The 15,760-nt window shown below is 33.9% G+C and overlaps 1 protein-coding gene, 1 long non-coding RNA gene and 1 pseudogene across 2 annotated transcripts; 2 read left to right on the plus strand and 1 right to left on the minus strand.

Annotated features, from left to right (window-relative positions):
• Positions 1-42: 42 nt before the first annotated feature.
• LOC110782507 (pentatricopeptide repeat-containing protein At3g54980, mitochondrial-like) lies at positions 43-4,847 on the plus strand (annotated as a pseudogene).
• Positions 4,848-11,019: 6,172 nt separating this feature from the next.
• LOC110782309 (uncharacterized) lies at positions 11,020-12,706 on the plus strand. Its single transcript, XM_021986430.2, has 3 exons — positions 11,020-11,180; positions 11,787-12,102; positions 12,414-12,706. Exons 2-3 carry the CDS (start codon positions 11,788-11,790, stop codon positions 12,525-12,527), a joined length of 429 nt encoding a protein of 142 aa, XP_021842122.1. The 5' UTR covers positions 11,020-11,180; position 11,787; the 3' UTR covers positions 12,528-12,706.
• Positions 12,707-13,457: 751 nt separating this feature from the next.
• Positions 13,458-14,317, minus strand: LOC130469260 (uncharacterized). Its single transcript, XR_008929688.1, has 2 exons — positions 14,142-14,317; positions 13,458-13,900 (listed from the first exon to the last, which is right to left on the minus strand). It is a non-coding gene; the product is annotated as an uncharacterized lncRNA (long non-coding RNA).
• Between the last annotated feature and the right edge of the window lie 1,443 nt (positions 14,318-15,760).

Here is a 15,760-nt window from a genome sequence, read left to right on the forward strand (position 1 = left end):
TAGACCCGCCCCATTACTAAGTCAAGTAGTCGATCACTTTTCAATTTTCATCACTCACTTCAGCAGGTGTTGCAACTTGCAGTGTTGCACCAATTTTGCTTCTCTCGGGAAAATTAGGGTTTATTGAAATCAATGAATTCCTCCTTTTCCCCAAAATTAAGCAGAAACTATGAGAAATTTATCAAAATCTCTGCAAATTTCGTCAACTCTATTGCGTTCTTTAATTACCCACAAACCCTTTCCTTCATCTTCAACCTCTTCATCTTGTTCAGAAACCATAATTTTCCCGGACCCAATTCCAGAGAATCGTCAAAATTTCTTTCATGATGTAAATGGTTTATTGAGCTCAAAGGATCCACCTTATGCAATGGATTTCTTCAAATGGGCTGAAAAAGAACCAGGGTTTGGCGAAAGGTTTGATTCTTTCCGTTTATTGTTGCAAGGTTTGATGGGCTTGGAGTGTCTCAAAGATACAGTGAACTATTTTTCAGACAAGAAAATCCCTGATGCTAAAACTGTGATTCAAGGCCTCAAAGATGGCTCCAACAGGTATGGTTTTAATTTAAATTCGCGGGTTTTTAATTAGTTGATGTATGGTTTTATTAAAACTGGTAGGATTGAGGATTCAATTAGTTGTGTTGAATGGATGCTTGTAAATAACATCCGTTTGTGGGTGCCATGTGTGAAGCATGTTATGTATGAGTCTTGGGAGTTTTATGATAAGGCGTATTATGATTCTGGTGCTAATTTGGAGCGATACTTTAAGTTAGCAAGGGATAAGGGAGTTGAATTAGATCCTGCTTCATTTAGTTGTGCAATTGGACTTGTTAGTCAAAAACCAGATTCAAATGCAGCTTGTAATTTGTTGTTGGAGATGAAGGAGAAGGGTTGGGTGCCCTCTGAGGGTTCCTACACCCAAGCTATTATCGCGTGTGTGAAACAGAGGAATTTGATGGAAGCTTTGAGACTGAAAGATGAAATGGTTTCTTGTGGGAAACCGATGAATTTGGTGGTTGCAACGATGTTGATGAAGGGGTATTGTGTATCGGGTGATTTGGAGAGTGCTTTAGGTTTGTTTGAAAAATTAGCTGAGCTTGAACTTTCACCAAATAAATCCACTTTTTCAGTTTTGATTGATGGATGCTGTATAAACGGAAATATGGAGAAAGCGTCTGAGCTTTATGATCAAATGACTGAAAAGGGTATTAAACCTAGTGGTTTTAATGTTAATTCATTGATTAAAGGGTTTCTGAAAGCCCGGTTGTTTGAGAAAGCTTATGAGATGTTTAACAAGGCGGCTGAATCTGGTTTGGTTGATGATTCCTCATTGAACAGTCTCCTATCATGTCTCTGTAAAGACGGCAATATGGATGAAGCTCAGAAGTTTTGGGGTATGGCGTTACAATGTGGAATTGAACCTAATCTACAAAATTATAACAACCTGATTCTTGGTTATTGTAGGAAAGGAAATGTTGCTATGGCACATGGAATGTATGTCCAGATGATAGCTAAGGGTTTGAATCCCAATGTTGTCACCTTTACAATATTAATGAACGGGCATATCAAGAAAGGTGAGGTAGGTAAAGCTCTGAAGATGTTTGATGAGATGTTGCAGAAGGGGATTAAGTGTACAGATCACGCGTACAATACTATAATTGGTGGATTGTGCAAAAATGGCCAGAGGATTGATTGTACAGATGACACGTACAATAGTATAATTGTCGGATTGTGCAAAAATGGCCAAACATCGCGTGCAAGGAAAATACTAGAGGATTTTATTAAGATAGATAAATTTGTACCATCTTGCCTGACTTATAATTCTATTGTTGGTGGATTAATTAACGAAGGTGATTTGGATTCTGCATTGTCTGTTTATAATGAGATGGGCGAGAAAGGAGTGTCCCCTGATCTTTGTACATACACAATTTTCATCGATGCATTCCTCAAGAGCAATAATTTTAATCTTGTTTTGAAAATGCAAAATGAGATGATAAGCAAGGGTCTTGAATTGGATATTACTGCATATGGCACACTTATTGATGGTTGTTGCCAAAGGGAGGACATGAAGAATGCTTGTAAACTTTTCAATCAACTGTGTGAAGCAGGGTTGTCTCCAAACTATGACATTTACTATAACATGATCATGGGTTACAGAACTTTAGGTAACATAAGAGCAGCTCTCTCGTTCGAAAAGAAAATGAATGAACAAGGGATTTTACCTGATTGGCTAGCACAGTAAACATGCACTTCATTGATAGATGGATTTCTGAAGGAAGGTAAACCGCTGTCAGATTTAAAATTCTACAATAACATGGTAGCAAAAGGAGTTATGCCTGATGAAGATACTTATACGGGTTTGGTGAAAGGATTCTGTAAGAACGGCAAGCTGGAAATTGCACGTTACCTTTTCAAAGAGATGAAAGAAAAGGGGGTGACTCCTAACTCCCTTATATATAATGCTTTGGTTACTGGGTATTTTACGGAGGGTAATTTGCCCGAGGCTTTCAAATTGTATGATGAAATGGTCAAGAAAGGTTTTAGTTCAGATAAAATGACTTCTGATTTACTCCTACCAATCACCAAAGACTTCATCAGACATGCCTATATTATGCGAAGAGGCCCCGTGTTGTAATTAGCATGAACTGGAGAGTTTCAGACAGGTAATGTGCTTAAATTTCCTGTTTACTATGTGTTTAAAGTGATGTCTCTTTATGTTTTGAACTTTGAATAGGTGAAGTTTCAAGAGGAAGAATAAAACGATACTATTGTTTCTGGTCTTGCGTTTTAGCATCATTGCATTACTAATGCTATAAAACAGTGGTCTTACTAATGCTTATGAAACAGTGGTCTTGCTAATTCAAGAGAAAGAAATGTTTTGAACTCTTAGCTACCTATTATTTAGAGGTTGATTAAGACATCCTCTGAATAAGAGGTAACTCTTAGAAATAAGAGGGGATGATTGTGGGGATATTGTGCTTGCTTTTGATATTTTTATTTTAAAAAAAAATACATGTAAAAGGTGTTTAGGAGGGAGTAAATAAGAGAGAGTGTATGTTTTGGATTTTTTTGATAGATAACTCTCATTAAGAGAGGGTGATGAGGTGGATGAAGAGAGAGGTTAATAAAAGCGACCCTTATTATTGATGCTCTTAATAAAATTAGGGTAATTCTTAGCTCACTCTTAAGGAGAGAAATTTTAAGAACTAGTTCTTAATAAAATTAGGGTAATTCTTAGCTCACTCTTATTTAGAGGCTAATTGGGACATCCTATATTTAGAGGTAGCTCTGGGTAAATTAGAGGGGGTGAGGTGGAATAATAATTGGTATTATATTTGCCTTTTGTCATTTTTGTTCCAAAAATAAAATAAAAAATATTAAAAAGTTGTCTAAGAGCGAAGTAGTGTATAAGAGGTAGGCTACTTCTTGAGTTTTTTTAGAGATCCTATATTTAGAGATAACTCTTGTCAAGAGATAGTGATGAGATGGATGAGAATAGAGGCGAAGAGGGGGTAAATAAGAGATAACCTACTAAAACAGACGTTCGCTGTTCTCTTAATCCAGTTAACCTGCTCTTGACAACTTTGCACTAGTATCCGCCTTTTAAGCTGTTTAAAATTATTTTTATTTTTTGTATATGATTACATATTACTCCACATTTGTTTACTGAATATTCTAAGCTCTTAAAATTCAAGTTGCCTCAGAGAAGAAGTTTATGATGCATTCTCAGATAAACCAACACAGTGAAAGAGGTAGAAAAGTGGGAGAAAGATTATTGGTTTAACCCAACTCAGTAGTAATAGATAGCTAGATCTTATATTTACTCTTTAGATAGGTAAACAGGAAATAATAAAAGTGCTTGTTATTATGTTCAGTTGTGTTATTATTTATTGTCAATTTGTCATTGTATGTATCAGAGATTCAGAGTAGTGTAGTTTATGGACAGGAACTTTTCATATTGTTTTATTCCTGTTTGTATAGAATGATTTTCAGGTATCAGATGATACACCCAGATGGACATAACTCTTGAGTTTTTTTTTTACAGTTAGAATCATAGATGGGGTTGGGAAAAAAAATTCATGATTTTGATGCAGAAAGAGTCGGGTGTTACCATAACTCGAGTTTATCTTGTGATGTATCCGTATTTTCCGTATGTGGGGCCTTTTGATATTGAACGTACAAGTAGAAAAACTTTGCATGTAACGTCCATTGCTTGGCTGACATTTGGAAGATTGTTTACTTTTTTTCTTGGCTTGTCCCATTTTTGCTTGACTTAGGCGTCATGGGATTAATTGCCTCATTGTTATTGAAAATAATATTTCCTCTATTTTTTAATACTCGCAATGTTTGGAATTTTTACACTATTTACATATTCAACTTTGACTATTGTTCGTGATTTATACGTAGATAAAACATATTTATGTGGGATCTTGTTAAATTCGTCCCAATGTGTATTTTCAAAATATAAACATTTTATAATTTTTGCTTAAATAGAATTTAAGATATTAATGATATAAGTTTTGAATTGGCATGCGTGAAAGTGGTCAATGTTACAAGTAAAAACAAACGGAGGAAGTATATTAAAATCAGTTTTTATATGTTGTAGGCCGGTCTCGGGCTATATGGGAACCCTGTTCTAAGTATAAACTTGGCTTATGCACGACCCGTCATGTACATCACGGACTTCCCGTTGGCCTGTGCAGTGGCTCCCTTGTTGAGTTGATAACCTCCTTTAATATTAAATTATAAGAAACACATACTTTATACTCCCTCCGTATTTTTTTAAGAGATACACTTGGCCGGGCAAGGGTATTAAGAAGAATAATTGAATGAAATAAAATAATAAAGCAAGTGGGGTTGGATAGATATTTTAATAATTAAATATGTGAGGACCATGTCATTTTGGTGGGTGGAGGGTGGGGTGGGTTTATGAAAATATTTGTTTAATAGGATGGTGGATGATAGGGTATATTAAATGTATTATTTAATTAGATGGTGGGGTTGATAAGTTACTAAAAATGGCAAGTGTATCTCTTAAATAAATACGGCCGGAAAAGGCAAGTGTATCTCTTAAAAAAATACAGAGGAGTACTTCTTATGTCTTTTAATATTCGTAACGTTTGGACTTTTGCCACTATTCATATAATCTACTTTGACTATTTTTAGTGTTTTTTATATAAGATAAAACATAGCATGTGGGATCTTGTTAGATTCGTCTCAATGTGTATTTTCAAAATATCAACTTTTTATAATTGTGCATTGGCATTCGTGAAACTAAGAAACGTTGCGAGTATTAAAAGACGGAGGAAGTATGTTTTAAAGTGTTAGGATATAATAGAAGATAAAATGGTGGCCACAACTGCCTCTGTATGAAATTATTCAAAGTGCAAAATTAAAATGAACAATGAGTCTATGACCAAAACAAAACAAAACAAAAAAAAAATTAAAAGTGACTTGCTTAATAATTTTCATAAAGATCTTGCAACGCTTGTTGATTATTCAAGCCTTGTCCTTGGCAACTCTATAAAGTTGGAATTGAATGTGACTACCATGAACGGAAAACTTCCAAAGATTTGCATCTGCTCACAGAATTCGGGTTCAATATGGTCGTCACTAACGTAAGCCCTAACTTCGAGTTCATTACTCGGTTGCGATTGAGAACGCAACACATGAAGCATCAAACTCCGGCTAATCCAAGTGTTAGAAACAAATTGCTTGACCCAAGATTCTTTCACACTGTATTCTTTCATGACCCAAATTTCACATCGAGTACCATTGTCAACCCAACATTTGAGAGATAGGCAAGAATCATAAATGCTCAAACAAGGTTTGTGATGATAAGAATGATAACGAGAATGGTTATGTTGTATTTCATCGGGTAATGGAATGCACGAAAATTGTTCATTGTCAAGAACCAAAAACGTATCGAACCACTCTCTATAGAAATTACCAAAAAGCAATAGGGTGGAATATCGACCACGTAAACGGCGCAAATTAGCAAATTGTGGATCTTTAATGATAGAATTCCAGGTTTTGCAAACAAGTTTACAAATCATTAAGCATGTTTTAGTGGGGAGTTTTATGGGATTTCTTCGATAATACAACGATTCAATTCCACTTTCTTCTTCCTCACCATCGCGAGCTCTCAACTGTAAATTAATTAAAGTCACTGTAAAGTTGGCTTAATCGATTGCCAATAGTTGATACTCCGTAAAAACAAAAAATATGGTGATTGGCTTAATAATTTTGATAAAGATCTTGTAATTCTTGTTGAAGGTTCAAACCTTGTTCTTGAGAACTCTGTAAAGTTGGAATTGAATGCGAGTACCTTAAACGAATAACATCCAAAGATTTGCATATGCTCACAGAATCCGGGTTCAATATGACCGTCGTCATCAACGTAAACCCTATTTTCGATTTCATAAATATCTGATATTTTTTCCGGATTGCATCAAAGGAAGCATCAAACTCCGACTAATCGAAGTACTCTTGAAAACAAATTGTTTCACCCAAGATTCTTTCACACCGTATTCTTTCATCACCCAAATTTCACATCGAGTACCTTTGTCAATCCGACATTTGAGAGAAAGGCAAGAATCATAAATGCTCAAACAAGGCGTGTGACCAGCCTGATGATAACGATTATAGTTCTGTTGTATTTCATTGGGTAATGGAATGCAGGAAAATTGTTCATTTCCGCAATGGAATGCCCATATATACTTGGTATTGTGCGAGTAGTACGGGTATCCATAAAAGAGGTTGTTTTTTCGGATATCAGATATGTGAGGCAACACACATATCAACTAAAAGACAAATAGCTAAAAGACAAAAAAGGAAGTACCATTTATGTTAAAAAAGTACCATTCAGTTAAAAAAAGTACCATTTTTGTTTAAAAAAGTACCATTTAATTTCTTTTTTTGTCATTTTTCTTATTTTGTCTTTTGCTATGATATGCATTTGCCCACACATATCTGATATCCGAAAATACTTCCTCATCCATAAAACGAGCTGTTAAAGAAAATCACAAAAATATTCCAGAACAATCTACTTGTTTGCAGCATTCCTTTATCATCAACAACAGGCCTCCATTCATTAGTGCCCACAGTTAGTACTTGTGCCGTACAAACTCCCTCCTGTTTTATAATACTAAGTATTTTGAAATGATTTGACATAGGACAAAACCCCAACCCAGATTTAAGTAAATAACCTGATTCAAATCTTTTTCTTTTTCGCTTGATCAATGGTTGAATGATCCTAACATATTCCCCGGTAAGAAGATTGCAGATGACAAAAATACCCTGATCCGGAGTAGAACAACGACCCGTATCCGGACACGGGTGTGCATAGTTAGTTACAGAGTGCTTATTAATGGGGAACCTTCTGACACAATCACCCCGAGTGTGGCATGAGACAAGGTGATCCCCTATCACCTTACCTATTCATTCTATGTATAGAGGTTCTATCATTGCTAATAAAGGATTTGGAAAATAACCAGCTAATCATGGGAACTAAAATAGCGAGAAGAGATCCACCCATCTCCCACCTACTTTTTTTTTGTAGATGACGCCCTTTTCTTCATTCAAGCAAACTCGGATGGGTACAATAATCTCAAAGGAATCTAGAGAAATTCAGTGAATTGTCGGGAGAGGTAATCAATTTGGAAAAGTCTTCCATTATTTTTAGCCCTAACATTTCTACTGATGCAAAGCTAGAATTAAAGGAAATAATGGCAGTGCCTCTTAAAGAAGATATTGGTACGTACCTTGGCTCTCCGATTACGTTTTCACCAGCAAAGTCTAAAGACTTTTGTTTCCTCTGTGATAAAGTCTCCACGAGAATATCATCATGGGGGGCTTCATCTCTCTCCCAAGACGGAAAGTTGGTGCTTATCAATGACATCCTCTCTTCAATGTGCAATCATTTAATGTCAATATTTTTGCTACCGAAAAAGATAACAAACTCCATTGATGCATGGAAGGCCAAATGAAAACAGAATGCGATCCATTGGCGCAACAAACACCTGCTTGAAAATTCAAAGGAATGGGTGGATTGGTTATAAAGAATGTAGCCATGTTCAACAAGGAGCTTCTCTACAAATACGTGTGGAGATACAACACAAGTAAAGACAACATCCTTGCTCAAATTTATAAAGAAAAATATGGGCTTCAACCAACATCCTCGAAGGAGGGTTCACCAACAACATTAAGCCTTATTGGGCATGATGGTTCAAAGGAATAATTTGGGTGGCAATGGAGTTCAAGACGAGCACGAGGTGGCCGGAACCTAGGATCAAGAAGATCAATTGATAAAGATACATGGATCAAATATCACATTGTTGTGTTCAAGAACAACATCTCGTACGATATCAAAGAGTCCTTGTCCAAAGTGGTCACCCTTATTGATCACAACAGGAGGAATTGGAACCAAAACATCACGTGGAACTCATTCCCGAAAGAAGATGAAATTAAAATTTTGGAAACATACATTACAAAGGAAGAAAAAGATGATTAACAAACATGGGGTTACACGAGTACATGGAGTTATTCAGTGAAAATCAGGTACGCTTTTCTTATCAACAAGAGTGTAGACCACTACACAAACAAGGATGACAATGCCATTTGGAAGAAATTTTGGGTTATCAATACTCTTCACAAATGGAAGGTGTTCGTATGGAGGCTATGCAACAATGCCTTACCAACAAAAACAAACATCAATTAAAAATGGACCCCAATTGCTCCCGTCTGGGTTCTTTGTAATCAAGAACAGGGAACTGACACCCATCTGTTTAGGGATTGTATTTGGGTCGCAAGATTGTGGAAAACCAGCCCCCTTGGCATCAACACAAGGGTTGGGAACACAACCACAATTCAAGATTGGACGAAGTAATGGATCAAGATTCTTATGCGAGATGATGCACCAAATTATGAAAGAACTAACATTTTTTTGCAGGATTATGGACTATATGGAAGCATTGGAATGACATAATCTTCCGAGGAGCAGTTCCAAACCCACACACACTCGTGGAGACCCTTCATCAATGGACCAATATAGCACAGAAGACCGCACATAATAGAACAACAATTAAGGAGCAATCCAACTTCAAGGGAACTGAGAGAAAGTGAAGGCAATGTATCAATTGAATTTATCAAGGATGGGAACACATATCTAGCAGAAAATGTTGATGGGGTTTGGAAAGCGAAAAGAAACAACCCAAGTAAAAGTTTCGCAAAAATTGGGTGGAGAATCTTCAACAAGAATACCAACACCACTACATCCACAATGAGCATGCATATTCGAAGCACATCGGCAACAGATACAGAAGCAAGAGGAGTCCTTCTCTTAATGAAATAGCTGAGTGATAATGGCTATGGGGACATTATTATCAATACTGATTGCAAGGCCCTCAGTAAGCACCTAAGAAGAAGAATTTCTACCCCTATGGAGATTCGCAGCATAAATGATGATCTTTGTAATATAGGTATAAAGTTTGATTATTGCAATACGTAGTATTAAATTTATTAGTAGGCAAGCGATGAACGACCACAAACTTGTTGTCCAAGCAAGAATTAATGGTCTCCATCAGTTATTAGGCTTTGTATAGTGACTGTACAAAAAATGACTTACAAATAAATAATATTGCGTTTTAGTAATACATCAGCAACGGCTGAGTATATTGTCAACAAGTATTATTATATAATTAACCCTTATTAATATGAGCGATTTCCGTAGATAATGCTTAAAGATACTGAAATTCCCAAAATGTGTCCCTTTTCAATATAATTCCCAATCTGGTAGTCCACATCATCGGGTACTTTGAAAAAAAAAAATCGGTTCTTCTCTAAACCGCCAACTCAATTGTCGGTTTAATGCATTATAAAACCGCAAATTAAATTGGCGGTTTCACTATAAAACTAAAAAAAAAAAAAACAAATCCCGAAAAAATATGCAAATAATACTTGTATTGGAAAGAACAATAAGCAGAGGAAAAAAATAACTGCGGCCCTACAACTCCGCAAAAGTACCAATCTACCATTACCATCACCAACAAGTCAACAAGAACAACAAAAAAGGCGGAGAAGCAAAATCTATAACAACAATTTCAAGTTCTTGATCAAATTCAATCATAATTACGAGTTCTTGATCAAATTCAAACAAATCCCCCAAATTAAAATAAGCTTTTTAACAAATATTTACAAAACCACATAATTTTGTTGTTGCTACCACCGCTTCTGGTGAGAGGTTATGCCGACGCACCAGGGAGGAAGTAGAATAGTGACGATGAGATTAAGTGGTCGGCTACAAACACACAAGCGTCAAGAGAAATTAATCGATTTCCTTTGGAATGTTTGTTTGTTATGTAATTTTGTATGGGATTTGTGTCTTTTGTTGCATGAAGGGAAACTTATACCAAACCACTATTCAATTAGTGATTTGTCTTAGTTAGCCGCTAATTGAATTGGCGATTTTTTATTGACTCCTATAAAAATATTAGACCGAATTTAATACTGATGTGGACAATAGAATTATATTTGAAAAGAGACGTATTTTGCAAATTTTGATATCTTTAAGCATCATTTACGAAAATCGTTCTATTAATATAAAGGTTAACTATAAAACATAGTCACTTTTCCATCCCCCCCCCAAAAAAAAACATAGTCACTTGATAGAATTATACCACCTATAATTTTCCCAAAAGGTCTTGTGCGCACAAGGTGTACAATAAATTTATTGTACACCAAGATAACTTTAACCCTTTTTTGTAACTTTAACTTAGTTTTGATTAACTTTTATATTAGTAAAAAAGAAATTGATAGATAAATATTTTAAAGGGTTAAATGATTAATTTTATACATCATTAGTTATTTTGAAGAAATAAGTTTTACTAAAATGAAAAAATTTATCACTGAAAAATAGATAACTTTTACATATATATGCTTAACTTTTAAGCATTTTGAGTTAACTTTTACTCCGGTGTACAACCATTGTAAATAAGAATTTGTGTAATTTTGCTGTTATATATTTACGAGAAAAAATATAGCCTCATCTAAATCGGCCTTTGTTTCGCTTACCTCTTCCTGCTCAAACTCAACTGACAATATTGAGAGACGAGAGGAAAGGATTTACGATTTTCAAACTTTTCGATAAAACTGGAAGCCAGCGACAATCTCTCCCAAGACTCAAGGTAAATCAATGCTTTTCTTATTTTTCTTTCAATTTCAGGTTTTTTTTTTCGCGTTTTAACATATGCAAACTCGGATATATTCTTTCTTTCGGATTTTGGGTTCAGTTGAATACGCCATTGCTTCCGATTGGTTGAAATGTTGAGAAATAGTACAAGCTCGACCCCTAATTGCGTTTCGTTAGGTATTTTTTTATGAGAATTGATTGGGGAAAAATTGTAGGGGTTTTGGAGGAAGAGTTTTAGGGTTTATACAGATTATCAAATAAACACATTAAATATTTGACATGTTCAAATCAGATATGAATTGCAATTCATGGGTTGATTACGACTGGGGTTTTTGTTGATTTTATCATATTTACACTCTAATTTTTTTGGGGGTTTAGTTGAATACGCAATTGCTTCCATTTTGAAGGTTTAAATTTTGAGAAATAAATGCGACCCCTAATTGCCTTGCATTAGGTACTTTGGACGAAAATTGATTTGGGGTAATTTGGTAGGATTGACAGATTGTTGCGATTTAGGGTTTTTGAAGGATGAGTTTTAGGGATTTTACAGAATATGAGATAAACCCAGTAAACCATTATTTGAAAATGACTTCGATTGCAGGATGAACAAGATGAAGTTTGCAAGTTTTGGGCAGTGCTACCTCCATGTGCAGTACCTGCTGGCTTCCCTGATGCTAATCTATGGTTTTACAACGCAGTTTTCATCAAACCCGAATACGTCGCAAGTTGGGAATGTTGCTCTCGCAGTTGGATTTTTACTCATTATGCTCATCAATCTATATGATTTGATATGTAGTATAATAGGATTTGGTAACCAGTCTTCAAAAGTAGAGCTTTTGATGGATCTTGAGTCTGCAATTCCAACTATTCGTTTTGTTGGGGCACTACTCTCACTTGGATCCATGATCACAAATCAGGTCAGTTTTAGCAATTCATTTTATTTTTGGAATACAAATAAATCATGTATTAAAATGTTAATTTTGATTTACAACAATACATCACCAAACGATACGATTTATAAGTTTGAACACATTATGATTCTATGAAAAACCATCAAAAACAAGTTGTGGGACATGATTTAATTATATTGTTATGCCTTTTTTCTTCTTCTTTGATATGTTATTTTTTAATATTTTTGTTGTGAAATTACTAGTATATTGAATTTAACTTTTTATACATATAGTTTTCGTGGCATCAAAACTGAGGTTTTGGTATCATATTCATGTAGGGACAAGCTTCTATGGTGTGGTTTGGAGTGGTAGGAAGCTTCTTGATCTTCATAGGAGGATTGTTGAACACCTTTAGGGTATTGAAGATGAACCAGATGCAACGACAACAATAGTGAAGATGTGAAGAACTTTTTACCTGTTAATTTAGTGAAGATAGTGAAGGTTATGTAGCTAACAAGGAAGAATGTATGTGAATCATATGATGGTTTGACATTTGGTGTTGACTAATTGTTAAAACTGTTAGTCGTCTATTACTTAATACGAAGTAATTAAGTTTGTTGCAATTAGACAATTAGTGGTGGTGTAAATTTACACTTTTCTTTAAATTTGCAAAAAAAATACACTGTGATTTCATTGGGTAATGGAATGCAGGAAAATTGTTCATTTCCGCAATGGAATGCCCATATATACTTGGTATTGTGCGAGTAGTACGGGTATCCATAAAAGAGGTTGTTTTTTCGGATATCAGATATGTGAGGCAACACACATATCAACTAAAAGACAAATAGCTAAAAGACAAAAAAGGAAGTACCATTTATGTTAAAAAAGTACCATTCAGTTAAAAAAAGTACCATTTTTGTTTAAAAAAGTACCATTTAATTTCTTTTTTTGTCATTTTTCTTATTTTGTCTTTTGCTATGATATGCATTTGCCCACACATATCTGATATCCGAAAATACTTCCTCATCCATAAAACGAGCTGTTAAAGAAAATCACAAAAATATTCCAGAACGATCTACTTGTTTGCAGCATTCCTTTATCATCAACAACAGGCCTCCATTCATTAGTGCCCACAGTTAGTACTTGTGCCGTACAAACTCCCTCCTGTTTTATAATACTAAGTATTTTGAATTGATTTGACATAGGACAAAACCCCAACCCAGATTTTAAGTAAATAACCTGATTCAAATCTTTTTCTTTTTCGCTTGATCAATGGTTGAATGATCCTAACATATTCCCCGGTAAGAAGATTGCAGATGACAAAAATACCCTGATCCGGAGTAGAACAACGACCCGTACCCGGACACGGATAACAATCAAGCAAGATTAACCCATTACATTCATTAACCAAACGCATATGATTCTTCACTATAAATTTATTCTGGTACCTAATCATCATATCGGGATTAACTACAAGCTAGGTTACCCATCTCATTAACATTTGGGCTCTTGTTGTCTATGTCAAGAACCAGAAACGAACAACCCGGGTCACAACCCGAGTCATTATAGACGAACCTCTCTCTAATGAAATCACCATAAAGCAAATAGGGTGGAATAGCGACCACGACAACGACGGAAATTAGCAAAATGTGGATCTTTGATGATAGAATTCCAGGTTTTGCAAACAAGCTTACAAATTATTAAGCATGTTTTAGTTGGGAGTCTTGATAAAATTTCCCATAAAATTGGAGATGGGATTTCTTCGATCATACAACGATTCAATTGCACTTTCTTCTTCTTCTTCTTCACCATCGCGAGCTCTCAACTGTAAATTAATTCAAGTCGACTCAAGTTTATTTCTCCATTCAAGAGAAATTCAAAAAATAATTTGGTAATTGCAAATATAATAAATCTATGATTATTACGAGGGAAATTCAAAAATAATAATTGGAAATTGCAAATATGCTTTGAATTCATAAGAAAATTAAGAATGGGTATTCATGGAGATTAGAGCAATAACCAAGCGCAAACAATACGAAGTACAAAATTAGGTTAAAAAAGCATACCTTGATTCCTTGAAGCAGTTTGGCGCTAATGTTGCGTTTCCGATGTATTAACAAAAAGTCAATTGCCATATACGAAGCAATATATATTTGTAGGGAAAGGATAATTTGGGTATATTTTGTTTCCATAATTTTATTATACTTTTGTAAAATATATTGTTTGTAACAAATTACAGAGTACTTTAATATATCAATACTAGATTTTAGCCCGTGCGATGCACTGATTTTATAAAATTGCTAAATTAAAAAAAAAATACCAACGGCTATGTTTTATATATTAGATTAAATTAAATTTTTTATTTTAGATTAATTGTTAGAGTGTTTGATTTTGGATGAAGTTTTATATGTGTAATATTAGTAATTAATTAATAAACATATCTACGTGTCACCTAATTATTTATCTACGTGACACTCGACTTTTTTAATTCAAAAATAATTCCGAAATCTTATTTTTCATTGGCCGAAACCATTAGATTTTTTACGTGGCGCTCTAATATTGGATTCGTGTTTGATTTTGGATTGAATTTTATTTTAGATTAGTTTTTTCTTTTAATTGGATGAATTTTATTTTAGATTTTTTTTAATTATTAGAGTGTTTGATTTTGGATAGAGTTGTATATATTAGTAATTAATTAATTAAAATATCCATGTGACACCTAATTAATTATCTACGTAGCACGCGATTTTTTTAATTCAAAAATAAATTAGAAATCTTATTTTTCATTGGCCGAAACCATTAGTAATCCTAGGTGGCGCTCTAATAATTTTAGCCCGTGCGATGCACAAATTCTATTAAATTGTTATGTTCAAATAGAACTCCTATGTATATACCAATTTTATATATTAGATTAGATTAGTTTTTTTTATTTTGCATTGAATTTTATTTTAGATTTATTTTTTAATTATGAGTGTTGTTTGTTTTTGGATGAAATTGTACATGCGTAATATTAATAATTAATTAATAAAAATATCTACGTGACACTTAATTATTTATCTACGTGGCACTCAACTTTTTTAATTCAAAATTAATTTTTAAATCTTATTTTTCATTGGCCGAAACCATTAATTTCCTACGTGGCGCTCTAATATTGGATTAATGTTTGATTTTAAATTGAATTTTATTTATTTTATTTTTGATTAGTGTTTGATTTTGGATGAATTTTATTTTAGATTTATTTTTTAAATTTTTAGAGTGTTTGATTTTGGATTGAGTTGTATATATTAGTAATTAATTAATTAGAATATCTACGTGGCACCTAATTAATTATCCACGTGGCAATCGATTTTTTTAATTCAAAAATAAATTAAAAATCTTATTTTTCATTGGCCGAAACCATTAGTAATCGTAGGTGGCGCTCTAATATTTCAGCAAATATGCCTCCTATATATATACATATATATTAGATTATTTTGAATTCCATAAATCTGTGTATTTTATATTACCTAATTGAGTGTGCAGTATAAAAATAACTACTAAATTTGATTTGATTAGAGAATACTACTAAAATAAAGTTTAGTCCCCTAAAACCGCACGGCTGGTATTAAAATAATTTATTATTTCTATAGTAACTAAATAAAAATCTTGTGATATTAGGAAAATGTAAAAATAAAAAGGATATATA

The sequence above is a fragment of the Spinacia oleracea genome, chromosome 3 (genome assembly GCF_020520425.1).
Source record: "Spinacia oleracea cultivar Varoflay chromosome 3, BTI_SOV_V1, whole genome shotgun sequence".
NCBI classification, from domain to species: domain Eukaryota; kingdom Viridiplantae; phylum Streptophyta; class Magnoliopsida; order Caryophyllales; family Amaranthaceae; genus Spinacia; species Spinacia oleracea.